The sequence below is a fragment of the Corythoichthys intestinalis genome, chromosome 18, assembly GCF_030265065.1.
Source record: "Corythoichthys intestinalis isolate RoL2023-P3 chromosome 18, ASM3026506v1, whole genome shotgun sequence".
NCBI classification, from domain to species: Eukaryota; Metazoa; Chordata; class Actinopteri; order Syngnathiformes; family Syngnathidae; genus Corythoichthys; species Corythoichthys intestinalis.
Genome location: NC_080412.1, coordinates 42685920 through 42701565, shown reverse-complemented (window position 1 = coordinate 42701565; position 15646 = coordinate 42685920). Strand labels below are relative to the sequence as shown.

Sequence of the window (15646 nt, the reverse complement as noted above, 5' to 3'; positions counted from 1 at the left end):
TATGCTGCCATAGCAGATTCATGGTGCATTAAGGCCCCGAACTATTTTTAATTTGTCCGTTTTACCCTGAAAACCCCTGTTTACAGACATCGGGCAACCGCTTTTGTTTCAACCCAGCCATAAAACGAAGGTAATTAATTATATTTATAATACAACATTTCTGTCGTTTTTAGCTTAGAATCATTAACTGATATGTCATATTTCGTTTAAAAATTTTTAAAAATAAACTACTTTAAAAAAATTATTCACTCGCATATTTCAAACTAGGGCTGTCAAAATTATCGCGTTAACGAGTGGTAATTAATTTTTTGAATTAATCACGTTAAAATATTTGACGCAATTAACGCACATGCCCCGCTCAAACAGATTAAAATGACAGCACAGTGCAATGTCCACTTGTTACTTGTGTTTTTTGGAGTTTTGCGCCCTCTGCTGGCGCGTGGGTGCGACTGATTTTATGGGCTTCAGCACCCATGAGCATTGTGTAATTATTGACATCAACAATGGCGGGCTACTAGTTTAGTTTTTGATTGAAAATTTTACAAATTTTATTAAAACGTAAACATTAAGAGGGGTTTAATATAAAATTTCTATAACTTGTACTAACATTTATCTTTTAAGAACTACAAGTCTTTCTATCCATGGATCGCTTTAACAGAATGCAATAAGGCCATCTTGTTGAGTTATTGTTATAGTAAACAAATACAGTATTTATGTACCGTATGTTGAATGTATATATCCATCTTGTGTCTTATCTTTCCATTCCAACAATAATTTACAGAAAAATATGGCATATTTTATAGATGGTTTGAATTGCGATTAATTACGATTAATTAATTTTTAAGCTGTAATTAACTCGATTAAAAATGTTTAATTGTTTGACAGCCCTATTTTAAACAAATTATGTCACAATGAAATAAAATGGCGTCTGTAAAAAAGTCGCGGATAATTTACCTTATAACTAGGGTTGTTCTGATCATGTTTTTTTTTGCTCCCGATCCGATCCCGATCGTTTTAGTTTGAGTATCTGCCGATCCCGATCCGATTGCTTTTTTTTGCTCCCGATTCAATTCCAATCATTCCCGATAATTTTTCCCGATCATATACATTTTGGCAATGCATTAAGAAAAAAATGAATAAAACTCGGACAAATATATACATTCAACATGCAGTACATAAGTACTGTATTTGTTTATTATGACAATAAATCCTCAAGATGGCATTTACATATTTAACATTCTTTCTGTGAGAGGGATCCACGGATAGAAAGACTTGTGACTTTGTATATTGTGACTAAATATTGCCATCTAGTGTATTTGTTGAGCTTTCAGTAAATGATACTGTAGCCATGGCCAAATGCATGATGGGAAGTGGAACCATGACTGTGCGTAGTGCTACCAATTGATATATCTTCTCTGCGTTGGGAAATAACATAAGGTGTTAAGAAAAAGATCAATCGCTACCTTGCTTCCCATGATATTTCTAATCATAAGGAGAGGGATTGTAAGGCTTTAGCCAATTAAAAAAAAGGCTCCAATGGCTGCCAAAATACACTCTACTCATTTTACGCTGCCTTTTATCTCTCTATATAGGTAAGACGGCGACATTACAGATTGAGCGCGACAATGCGTGGGTGGGTCGTGCAGCGCATGCATTAATTGCGTTAAATATTTTAACGTGATACATTTTTAAAAAAATTAATTACCGCCATTATCGTGATAAATTTGATAACCCAACCTTAAGCTTAAACTAAAGACTCTGGATGAGTGTAACATATTATGTTTGTAACGTTAAATACAATTAAAAAATGATTTAATTAAAAAATATATATACAGTATATTAAAAAAAGTCATGGCCGATATTTTTTTGCCGATTCCGATACTTTGAAAATGGCGTGATCGGACCCGATTGATCGGCATCCCGATCGATCGGGACATCTCTATTTATAACTATCGCTTGATTGTATTTTTTTGTTACTGTCGCATTTTCTCCGATATGTTAGATGATAAATAATCGATCCAAACAAAGAAAAATTGAAAAAAAAAAGCATTTAAAAGGGTAAATATATGCAAAAGAAAATCTCGAACACTCCTTGATGACTGCGATTTCTGCATCGCCACCCTTGTTATATGACCATGTTTCACCCATAAAATCCAGCAGTGGCCATTCACAGCTGTGTCTTGACACTCAGTGATACATGCTACATGGAGTTTTTGGATTGAAACAAGGTATGTACGCGATGATATCTCGTTAAAGTCATGGCGTCTGTAATTCTGCTCTCGCGTGCTCTCACCTCCAGATAGGGTTTTGCTGTTTAAAAAACTTTTTTTTTTTGGAATGCTCTTCTGTTCAAAATTGTTATTTCCCCAGAAAATTGACATTTTAAGCTTTCCAATTATGTATCACACATGCATGTCGGACGATTTTGAAATTTGGCCAAATTAGGGGTCTCAGAGCAGAACTTCAAGTCACCTGAGTGTTTTCCACCATATATTAATCGGGCTCCACGGATCGATAGATAGTGGCCCATGCTACATAGCTATCAAGATTCAAGAGGATCGGTTCATGAATGATGGAGTAGGACTTCAAAGTTAGTGTCCACAAGAAGAAGAACAACAACCTGGTTGGCGGCTTGACAGGCCTTCAGCCCGTAAATAAGGGCGCATAGTTCATAGTGCGCCTCTTGAAGCATGCACATAAGGGGTGGAGCTTGGTAGAGTGCTGGGGGTGCAGCTGAGGTCCGTGTGGGTGAGGGGAGAGGCTAAAAATCCTGCATGATGATGCGTGTAGATATAAAAGCGGGTATAAACAGGCTTATAAATCATAGATCACATAAAATTCATCACTAGCACCCAGCGATAGACGTCCGATCGATTTTGAATGGAGAGGGTTGGCACTGATAGTGAACATTCAATCAATGGCACTGATTAACAAATGATTATTTGTTAATGTTTGCCAATTGTTGTAAAAATGTTGTATCCCTATACGATTTTTGTCACATAATAGTATGATATTCTCCCATTGTGATTATTCATTGTGTTTTGTTTATTAGGAGAATGCAGCGAGCAGGAAGGGGTTATATAGGGGGACAGAAAGGACAATAGAAAAGGAGAGAGACAGAAGAGAAGAACAAACAGCAACAACGAGAAGTACATTCTACGGCTACGCTAACTATGAATATAACAGAGCTATCTTTAGCTAATTGTATTTCCAGTTCACACCATGTTGGAGGCCTGATGACCAAGGAGAAAAAAAGGGGTGGGGGGGCGGAGTCAGAAAGAGATGTGATTAGGTTGGGTGGAGTGTACCCAAATCGGCAATGTGAGGTGTAGAACCCAGTATTATGTGAATCCAGTGTGGATATGCTGACATCCTATTCTATGCTGCCTGATCGCTAATCCTGGCATCTACTTGAGTGTGTCTAATTCAGGTGTGGGCAAACCAGTCCTCAAGGGCCGTAGTGGGTCCTGGTCTTTGTTCCAATGGATTCAGCACAGACAGTTTAACCAATGAGGTTTCTGCTGAAACAAAAAGCACCTGACTGCGATCAACTGATTGCGCATGCAAGACACCAGATTGGTGAAAAGGTTTCCTCTTGATGGGTTGGAAGAGAAACCCGCAGCCACAGTGGCCCTTTGCCCAGTCGTGCGTGAATCCTGTGATAGTCCTATAGGCAAGAGGAAATGCTGCGAGGGGGCCGCCCCGGGGTCACGGCCCCTCCCTCATCAATCAGGGGGTTTGAGCCAGCACAGCCCGTCCCTCCTCTTGCAGCTCCAGCAAGGGTGCTGCCGTCATCCCACCGGGATCCAGGGTGGTCCCCTGGACCATCTGCGCCCCCATTAACCGGCCTTCAGGGAATGGATGAGGCGATGCTTGCCTGGCACAGCCAGACTGTTCTCCCTTTATTTTTCAAACACTGAGAGAATAGTCTGGGACCCAGCCCATTAACGGCCTCTCGAGCAAGTACAAAATCAATCGTCAAATCAGATTCGTTTATTTGCGTGACGCGTTCTTATCGAGCAACGTCACTCTTCCGTGTCGGAAGTCGTCTCCACAACAGCACAGATGGCAAACAGGAGAGCTGAGAATATGTTCCAATCCACGGTAAAATCAGTTTCAAATGACCAAAAACACATCGACACAAGTCATTGACAACAGTCTGTCTCGCGCTAGCCATGTTGAATAAACTCCGCTCTACTTGTATGTTTACTTCCGTGCGCAAGTCCTTCATCCCGCCCGTCGCTGATTGGTACACTCCGCTGTCTGTTTGCTGTGGCTTGCTCCGCCCTGGAAATTTTATCCGCTTAATGGTGGCCAGACTCAATAGCTGGAACAGCGGTGAGTCTGGAGTACCAGGCTAAGGGGATGCACCACCGTCTCCCTCGTCCGCCCTCACCACCGCCCACTCACCCGGCAAACCACCCACCGTCGCAACCCCGAACCGACAAGGCACACCGCGGGACCCCCACGGCTCGCTAGGCCCGGGGCAGAACAGGGTCCCAACCCGTGGGTCGATACCCCACCGTCTCAAAGAGGATACCCGGGCAGAAAAGAGAGGGGAACGCGATGAAGGAAAGCGCAGAGAAGCCGCTGCGGGGCTGCTCGAGACCAGAACCTCGAACCCCCCACCCGGAACCAGCAGCCCAGATAAAAATGAGGCCACGCCCCGGGAGCCACACCATAGAGAAAAAGTGTGGGACATACCTACCGCCCTATTATTGTGTCTGTCAGGTCCCCGACTGGCAGCCATTACCCAGCACCGTGATGGGATTGTGTGTGTGTGGGGGTGGGGGGGGCGTGGGTAGTGCAGTGTATGCATTAAAATAGGGGACCCCGGCTAACCCCTAGCCGAAGTCCCCCGCGTGGAGTGTAATGTATGCGGTGTGTTAAAAGAGGTGCGAGAATGGCGGGGCTTGCGTGGGGGAGATAACTGTCATATCAAACCCCCCCCTTCTCCCCCAACCGGTCCTAGCTGCCCCCCATCCATGGGTTTTTATTTATGTGGCAACGACAACGGTATGGAATATCAAGTCCTTTTTTAGAGCATCAACATCGAGTTGAAAATTTTAGTATCGTGACAACAGTAATGCAAATGCTAGCCAATGGGTTAATCAAGCACAACATTCAACCTTGGGGTGTGCCATCTTAGGCACCCCACAATTCAATTCGATTACGATTCAGGGTGCTACGATTTGATTATTGAGTTATCCTAATGAATCAATAGGAACGATGGAAACAAGCCCAAACAACAAAAAGCTGGCTTTAAGCTGCTTTTTTATTTTTTACAAGAAAGTGCAAAAACATTAACCATTTTAAAGACAGTACTTATTTCTCTCAACAATACAATTTACACAGGTGGAATGGATTCCACATTTTCTAGAAACAAAGTGTCTTTAGAAATAGGACTTTTTTTAACCAGTATACTTTGTTTTCACAGATTTCTGTACTATTTCGCATGCTTGTAGTGTTACCGCTGTACTTGATCATGGTTTTACACGTTCTGTAGGGTTGTTCCGATCATGTTTTTTTGCTCCCGATCGTTTTAGTTTGAGTGTCTGCCGATCCCATTATTTCCCGATCCGATTGCTTTTTTTGCTCCCGATTCAATTCCAATCATTCCCGATAATTTTTCCCGATCATATACATTAAGAAAAAAATGAATAAAACTCGGACGAATATATACATTCAACATACAGTACATAAGTACTGTATTTGTTTATTATGACAATAAATCCTCATGATGGCATTTACATATTTATCATTCTTTCTGTGAGAGGGATCCACGGATAGAAAGACTTGTGACTTTGTATATTGTGACTAAATATTGCCATCTAGTGTATTTGTTGAGCTTTCAGTAAATGATACTGTAGCCATGGCCAAATGCATGATGGGAAGTGGAACCATGACTGTGCGTAGTGCTACCAATTGATATATCTTGTCTTCGTTGGGAGATAACATAAGGTGTTAAGAAAAAATCAATTGCGACTTTGCTTCCCCACATTGCTTCCCATATTTCTAATCGTAGGGAGAGGGATTGTAAGGCTTTAGCCAATTAAAAAAAGGCTCCAAAGGCTGTCAAAATTCACCATACTCATTTTAAGCTGCCTTTTATCTCTTTATATATGTAAAACGGCGCCATTACAGATTGAGTGCGACAATGCGCGAGTGGGTCGCGCAGCGCATGCGTTAATTGCGTTAAATATTTTAACGTGATACATTCATTCATTTATTTTCCATGCCGCTTTTTCCTCACGAGGGTCGCGGAGGTGCTGGGGCCTATCCCAGCTGACAACGGGCAGTAGGCAGGGGACAGCCTGAACTGGTTGCCAGCCAATCGCAGGGCACAAGGAGACATACAACCATTCACGCACACACACTCATACACAGACAATTTAGAGTGTTCAATCAGCCTACCATGCATGTTTTTGGAATGTGGGAGTAAACCGGAGTAAACCCACGCAGGCATGGGGAGAACATGCAAACTCCACACAGGAAGGCCGAAGCCCGGGATTGAACCCTTGATCTCAGAACTGTTAGGCAGATGTGCTAACCACTCAGCCATCGTGCCTCCTAACGTGATACATTTTTTAAAAAATTAATTACCGCCGTTATCGGGATAAATTTGATAACTCTACCTTAAAGCCAAAACTAAAGACTGGATGAGTGTAACATATTATATCTGTAATATATATATATATATATATATACTGTATATGTATATTAAAAAAAGGCTTGGCCGATATTTTTTTGCTGATTCCGATACTTTGAAAATGATGTGATCCGACCCGATTGATCCCGATCGATCGGGACATCTCTAATTGTTGTACGTAAAGAACCTCAGCCAAGGTCGGCCCCCCCACATTTTTACCACACCAAATCTGGCCCACTTTGCAAAAAGTTTGGACACCCCTGGCCTATGGTTATGAATCGTAATAGAATTGTCACGTGTCGAATCGCGATGCGTGGAACTCCCTTAATTCAACCACTTTTTTCATCATTTCACATCACTGCTGTAAAGATTGAGTAGCATGTCTTTTTTTTTTCCCAGATGGTGGAGGATCTACTTCAGATTTGCTTCTACACGTTCATGAATAAAAGGCTGAGCGTGGAGTTCCCCGAGATGCTGGCGGAGATCATCACCAATCAGATACCAAAAGTCAAAGACGGCAGTGTCAAGCAGCTACTTTTTCATCAGAAGTGAGCGTCATCGGGCTTCGTCATACCTTCAAATTCCTTTAACTTCAAAGCCACAGCTTCGCTCAGGTTCGACAAGCGTCTGTCAGTTGGGTTCTCAGAGTCGATATTTTTGGACCCCTCCTCGTCCGAAGCTATAAAACGTCCACGTCCTGACCACGCTCTCTAACCCATCCGCCGCCGAGTTGCAGAATGTAAAATGTCAACTACGTCAGGAAAAAAAAAATGCTTTCAGCTTGTAACTGCAAACTGCTTTTAGCTTGTAACAAGTGGCAAAACACAGTGACTGAAAAAAAAAAATCTATATTTCTCTATATATTTTTTCTCTCTCGCTTTTAAGTCCGTTCACGTGTGCGTGACAAGGGAAACCAGTGCCTTTGAGCTCCTAAAGCTCTTCAAAGCTATTATTTTTTTTCTTTTCACGGTTAGAAAACAAAATGCGTTCAATTTTTCCCTTTGTGTAAACATTCTTGACCGAGTAAGGCCTCTCTGAAAAGATAAAACGTATCGGCGGTATCGGAAAAGGTAGTTGTGTTAACAAAGAGAAACGCAACAATAACATTGAAGATATACTTTTAAGTGAAGAACTATTAATATGATGAGACGTTAAGAATTATTGACATTAGGCATAATTTTCAAGCGGGGGTTTAATTAGTCGGTGCAGTTTGTTAGTTATTTGTTAGTTGCAGGAGTGGCTAAGCTAGCGCGACTCAATGGTGCTTGCTAGCATGTCAATAAAAAACAATGAGAATCACCGATGACCAGGGGTGAAAGGGGGTAGAATTTCTTGCCGGAACTTCCCGATGTGAAAGTCGCCATGGAGCCAGAAATTGTATTTGTTTATTTATTTTTTCTTTGGTGTTTTTATTTTTTTGGAGGGAGGGGTCAAACCTCTTAAACTACTGAAATGCTAAGAAAACTGCTTTAGCAGTTATTTCTATAACAGATACAAAAACTGATTTTCATTCAAAATTGCATTTTTCAAGGATTTGCAAAACAAAAGCAATAACCCCTACCTCCATCTCCTAATTTTTATTTTCCCTCATTTCCTCACATACTTAATTCCAAATCTCAATTTTAACTACCATAATTTTCTGCAGGGAACAGGCTGTCTAGGCAAGCGACGTCACATCGTTTTTTCACCGCTGATTTTTTTGGTGGGAGCGAAAGGGACTCTCAATCCCCCAAATCAATCTCCGTGACAGACTTTAATGTTAACTCGTTAACTACGACATGGCTTAGCTGTTCCGAAGCCTGCAACTTGTGAAACCAACTCCACCGACTAATTAAACCCTCGCTAACTCGGAAATTAAGCCTAAAGTCAAAAATTCTGAACTTCCCCTTTAAGGGGGATACATTTTATGTCAAAAATGTATCTTTCATTTTAAGTATGAGACATAATTTTACAAGGACTAAGGAAATATTCCCTAATCATGTTGCGATAATTAAAAGTAAATGAGAAAAAGCAGAACACAAGCTTATTTTTTTAAGTTATTTCCAATTTTGTTTTTGAAAATACAGATTCATATTCCTAAAAAGTATATTTAATATAACTGTAAACCAATCTAATACTGCGTAACACTGCTGTTGAAGACAAAGCTAATTAAAAACTGCACTTTTTTTTTTTTTTTGCATCAAAACGAAAAGATTATTTTATTATCAGAGGAAATACGTTTAGAAACAATGTAAGCGTTTTTGTGATATGACAAAAAATATTGTAATTTTAAATATTTGTAAATATTACTTGACGTACCTAAGCACCTTCATGTGGAAGACGTTTGATAGGAAAGTCTTTGTTTTGTTTTTTTAAATTTACAAAGTGATTGAAATGATGATTTATTGCTGCAATGTTACAGCTTTGTTCAGGTTCTTTGAAGAAAAAATTTTTGGTTCTAACCAAATTTTTTTTGCCGTGATGCTCAAATAACCATCATTCTATCGTTATGAAAACTGATCATTTCATTGCTAGCCGCATAACTAATGTTAAATAATCTCCATTTAATGAACCTTTCAATCACTCACGAAGCTCAATTGTTGAAACAAAAGGAAGAAAGCGATATACTGTGGGGCAAATAAGTATTTAGTCAACCACCAATTGTGCAAGTTCTCCTACTTGAAAAGATTTGAGAGGCCTGTAATTGTCAACATGGGTAAACCTCAACCATGAGAGACAGAATGTGGAAAAAAAATAAAATAAAAAAACATTGTTTGATTTTTAAAGAATTTATTTCCAAATTAAAGTGGAAAATAAATATTTGGTCACCAGCAAACAAGCAAGATTTCTGGCTGTCAAAGAGGTCTGACGAGGCTCCACTCGTTACCTGTATTAATGGCACCTGTTTTAACTCATTATCAGTATAAAAGACACCTGTCCACAACCTCAGTCAGTCACACTCCAAACTCTACTATGGCCAAGACACAAGAGCTGTCGAAGGACACCAGAGACAAAATTGTAGACCTGCACCAGGCAATAGGTAAAACGCTTGGTGTAAAGAAATCAACTATGGCAATTATTAGAAAACGGAAGACATACAAGACCACTGATTATCTCCCTCGATCTGGGGCTCCAAGCAAGATCTCACCCCGTGGCGTCAAAATGATAACCAGAACGGTGAGCAAAAATCCCAGAACCCCACGGGGGGACCTAGTGAATGACCTACAGAGAGCTGAGACCACAGTAACAAAGCCGCCGCTAAGGACTCAAATCCTGCACTGCCAGACGTGTCCCCCTGCTGAAGAAAGTACACGTCCAGGCCCGTCTGCGGTTCGCTAGAGAGCATTTGGATGATCCAGAAGAGGACGGGGAGAATGTGTTATGGTCAGATGAAACCAAAATAGAACTTTTTGGTAGGGTTGTTCCGATCATGTTTTTTTGCTCCCGATCCGATCCCGATCGTTTTAGTTTGAGTATCTGCTGATCCCGATATTTCCCGATCCGATTGCTTTTTTTTGCTCCCGATTCAATTCCAATCTTTCCCGATAAGTTTTCCCGATCATATACATTTTGGCAATGCATTAAGAAAAAAATGAATAAAACTCGGACGAATATAAACATTCAACATACAGTACATAAGTACTGTATTTGTTTATTATGACAATAAATCCTCAAGATGGCATTTACATTATTAACATTCTTTCTGTCAGAGGGATCCACGGATGGAAAGACTTGTGACTTTGTATATTGTGACTAAATATTGCCATCTAGTGTAGTTGTTGAGCTTTCAGTAAATGATACTGCAGGCATTCAACCCAAATGTATGATGGGAAGTGGAACCATGAATGTGCGTAGTGCCACCAATTGATATATCTTCTCTGCGTTCGGAAATAACAAAGTGTTAAGTAAAAGATCATTTGCTACCTTGCTTCCCCACATTGCTTCTCATGATATTTCTAATCGTAGGGAGAGGGATTGTAAGGCTTTAGCCAATTTAAAAACGGCTCCAAAGGCTGCCAAAATTCACTCTACTCATTTTACGCTGCCTATTGTCTGTCAATATAGGTAAAACGGCGCCATTACAGATTGAGCGTGACAATGTGTGATAATTGCGTTAAATATTTTAATGTGATACATTTATTAAAAAATTAACGCCGTTATCGGGATAAATTTGATAACCCTACCTTAACCCTAAACTAAAGACTCTGGATGAGTGTAACATATTATGTCTGTAACGTTAAATACAATTAGAAAACGATTTAATTAAAAAATATATACATATTTTAAAAAAAGGCATGGCCGATATTTTTTTGCCGATTCCGATACTTTGAAAATGACGTGATCGGACCTGATCGATCGGGATGCCGATCGATCGGGACATCTCTACTTTTTGGTAGAAACACAGGTTCTGGTGTTTGGAGGAGAAAGAATACTGAATTGCATCCAAAGAACACCATACCCACTGTGAAGCATGGGGGTGGAAACATCATGCTTTGGAGCTTTTTTTCTGCAAAGGGGCCTGGACGACTGATCTGTGTAAAGGAAAGAATGAATAGGGCCATGTATCGAGAGATTTTGAGTGAAAATCTCGTTCCATCAGCAAGGGCATTTAAGATGAGACGTGGCTGGGTCTTTCAGCATGATGATGATCCTAAGCACACAGCCAGGGCAACAAAGGAGTGGCTTTGTAAGAAGCATTTCGAGGTCCTGGAGTGGCCTAGCCAGTCTCCAGATCTCAACCCCGTAGAAAATCAGTGGAGGGAGTTGAAAGTCTGTGTTGCCCAACGACAGCCCCAAAACATCACTGCTCTAGAGGAGATCTGCATGGAGGAATGGGCCAAAATACCAGCAACAGTGTGTGAAAAGCTTGCGAAGAGTTACAGAAAATGTTTGGCCTCGTTATTGCCAACAAAGGGTACATAACAAAGTATTGAGATGAACTTTTGGTATTGACCAAATACTTATTTTCCACCATGATTTGCAAATAAATTCTTTAAAAATCAAACAATATGATTTTCTTTTTTTTTTTTTTCCTCATTCTGTCTGTCATGGTTGAGGTTTACCCATGTTGACAATTACAGGCCTCTCTAATATTTTCAAGTGGGAGAACTTGCACAATTAGTGGCTGACTTAATACTTATTTGCCCCACTGTATTGATATACTACATGAAACAATGTTTTTTTTCCCTTTTGTAAACCGTAAAAAAAAATGTTCCCTTTAAGGTGTATCCTCTGCTACCTTCTTTTCAAATGAGTTATTTTGGGGGAAAAAAAATCAATAAAAGCTCAGGCTCAGTCACTGGTGCCAAAAGTCACAGGAGGTTCTAACACGATGGCTTGTATTGCTTTTGAATTTTTTGTGTGCGAATGTATCGTGCGGTGCGACGCTCCAATTGTGACAGTTTGCTTCAGGGTTACCCATACATGAGATTATCACCTTGTAAACCAGCTTCAACGTGATGATTATTAACTTCATGCAGGTAACATTACAGTAAATATGGTAGCTTTTTGGGGAATGGGTTTTGAAATGTCTTTTTACTACTCGCATAGACGCTTTGTACATCCAGGAATACATACAGTAGGCTATATATAGTACTTGGTACACGCACATATACAGTATATATACGCATGCATACTCGGTACTTTCGCATTCTGTAAAAGAGTATACAAAACGAGTGCCTGTCAACCATCAATGGTTTCTTGCTCACGACATGGAGCCATTTCTTTCTAATGTTTGTCTCTGAATGGCAGTTAACATTGCCGGTAATGGGGTTGCCATGGCGACCGGTCATCCGTGCGCTACTGAGGGCTAACAGCGCAGCGGGCCTTAGGCGCACAGGTTCAAACACGCATATACACACAAATAGTGGTGCTTAGCGTATGACGTGGCGCAGTGTCACAAAAACCAGCCTGGATGTAATAATCAATAAATGTACGCAGGGGGTGCCAATGTGCTCGTTGCGATGCTAACAGCTTTTTTTGTGCGGAATGGCTTTCATTTTTTTTTTTTTTTAAAGCTGTATACCACATTATTTTAAATAGGGGTAATTTACATGACGTCATACTCTCTTCCGGGTTTCCGATAGGAGTATGAATTGACTTTATCAGGATCTGCAAGGAAAAAACATTCATTTTCGAAAGGTATAATGATGATGTCTTGCTAATAGGGCTGTCAAACAATTAAAATTTTTAATTGAGGAAATTACAGCTTAAAAATTAATTAATCGCAATTCAAACCATCTATAAAATATGCCATATTTTTCTGTAAATTATTGTTGGAATGGAACAATAAGACACAAGATGGATATATACATTCAACATACGGTACATAAGGACTGTATTTGTTTATTATAACAATAAATCAACAAGATGGCATTAACATTATTAACATTCTGTTAAAGCGATCCATGGATAGAGGGACTTGTAGTTCTTAAAAGAAAAATGTTAGCACAAGTTATAGAAATTTTATATTAAAACCCCTCCTAATGTTTTCGTTTTAATACATTTGTAAAATTTTCAATCAAAAAATCAACTAGTAGCCCGCCATTGTTGATGTCAATAATTACTTACACAATGCTCATGGGTGCTGAAGCCCATAAAATCAGTCGCACCCAAGCGCCAGCAGAGGGCGGCAAAACTCTATAAAACACAACAAGTGAGCGTTTCACTGTACTGTCATTTAAATCTGTCTGAGCGGGGCATCTGCGTTAATTGCGTCAAATATTTTAACGTGATTAATTTAAAAAAATAATAAACACCCGTTAACGCGATAATTTTGACAGCCCTAATTATATATATATATATATATATATATACCGTATTGGCCCGAATATAAGACGACCCTGATTAATAGACGACCCCCTCTTTTTTAAGACTCAAGTTTGAAAAGACTTTTTGAACACCAAATTAATATTTATATAGAAAATAATTACAGTACATCCGAAACAAATGATTATAACAATATATTTAAGAGAAAAAGCATGTTATTTTGCCTCATTCAAATCTTAACATCTGAACATTTAAATATGTAAACTAAAGCGCAATCACATTCGTAAATGAATGGCTTCTGGTTTTTGAAATGTAAATAAACCAATCTATTGTGATAAAACAAAATTGCAATAACTGCATTAACCATCAAAGTGAAGTCTTAACTGTAACTTTAGTCTTGAAACAAATCTGAGTAAGTAAAAACATTGCAATGAAATAATGCAAACTGGTTAAACTTGAGAGTAGCTGAGATCTGTCATGACAGAACATCGCTTCAATGATATATGGCGCCATCTAGTGTCATTAATGGGTATAACGTCTAGACCGCGAATATTAGACGACCCCCTCTTTTTCAGTCTAATTTCAATGCAAAAAACACCGTCTTATATTCGGGCACTAATAATGCTAGCAACAAAAGGTCGACCGATATGGGATTTTCAAATGCCGATACCGATATCTAAAAATATTTTCATCCGATTGCCGATATCGAAAGCAGATTTTTTAAGCCGATATACTTTTTTTTTTTTTTTTTTTTTTTTAAGCACGTAGATTATGAAAGGCAGTTAAAAAAAAATCAACAGATTCAAAACTACAATGAAGACCTGAGACCTAAACGATTATTTCAGTCTAGTGCAGTGGTTCTTAACCTGGGTTCGGTGAGTCAGTCTAAGGGGTTCGGCGAAGGATAAGAATACACAGGACCCCATTTTCATGCTCCGACTAAAGGCAAAGTGTCATTTTAGACTAGGTTTTGGACTGGTTTCCCCCCAATTTACAGGCTTTATTCAATTTTTTCAACTGCGATTCCTCTAGCTAATGGGGAGATAAACTGGTTTGCTCAGTGGAAGATTGACACATGCAATGGTAGAAGTATAACAGACCTACAGGCAGTGTAGACTGCACAGATGAATTAAAAAAAAAATTGCATCATTTTATACCATAAAAATAGTATTTGATGTAAAGATTCAACAATGAGAATGAATACATGAAAACAAAAAAGGAAGAGTGTGAAATGAACTGAATTTCATTTTCATTGTCCAACGTGAAAAATCAACCACTAAAGGCAAAATTATTTGTCATAAATTTAAAAATATTTGAATGGGAATTTTGTTAGATAATAGCTATATCAGCTATATAAAAAAAAACTAAACTAAACAAAAAAACCCCTCTATTATTAAATTCCGAAGGGTTCGGTGACTATACATGTGAAACTTTGATACCTTTAGCGAGGTTAAGAACCACTGGGCTAGTACTACCAAACCAATGACTCAGGCACTCAGCAAGAACAGTACATTGTTTTCAAATAATTAAACCCACCAGGACGTCACGACGAGATAAACAAGTGAGGGTTTAAGAGGATGCTCGTCACGCTAAGGCTAATGCTAACGCTACGAGTTATATAACATTAACTTGTACCTTTCGAATTTAAATGACATTTGTTGGATATGGAGCAGTGCCCACTCAGAAATACTGAAGATACAATGGTATGAAAAAGTTTTTGAACCTTTTGGAATTTCTCACATTTCTGCATAAAATCACCATCAAATGTGATCTGATCCTTTTCAAAACCACACAGATGAAATAACAGTGTCTGCTTTAACTAAAACCACCCAAACATTTATAGGTTTCCATATTTTAATGAGGATTGTATGCAAATAATGACAGAAGGGGGTAAAAATATGTAAGTGAACCATCACATTTAATATTTTGCCCCCCCCTTTGTCAGTAATAACTTCAACCAGACGCTTTCTGTAGCTGCAGATCAGTCTGGCACATCGATCAGGACTAATCTTGGCCCATTCTTGTCTACAAAACTGTTGTAGTTCAGTCAGATTCCTGGAATGTCTGGCATGAATCGCTGTCTTTAGGTCATGCCACAGCATCTCAATGGGTCTGGAGTCTGGACTTTGACTTGGCCACTACAGAACGTGTATTTTGTTCTTCTGAAACCACTCTGAAGTTCTGTGTTTTGGATCATTGTCTTGTTGCAGCATCCATCATCGTTTTAGCTTCAATTGACGGTCTCAGGTT

At 39.4% G+C, this 15646-nt stretch overlaps 1 protein-coding gene across 2 annotated transcripts in view; it reads left to right on the top strand.

The window, feature by feature from the left end:
- The window catches only part of LOC130906645 (glucocorticoid receptor-like), a 134786-nt gene extending 120582 nt beyond the window's left edge, over nucleotides 1-14204 (top strand). For both annotated transcript variants that reach the window (XM_057821171.1, XM_057821168.1), the window contains one exon: nucleotides 7049-14204. In XM_057821171.1, the coding sequence (XP_057677154.1) occupies nucleotides 7049-7201 (153 nt within the window). In that variant the 3' untranslated portion in view covers nucleotides 7202-14204. The remainder of the gene's footprint in view (nucleotides 1-7048) is intronic.
- Nucleotides 14205-15646: the final 1442 nt, after the last annotated feature.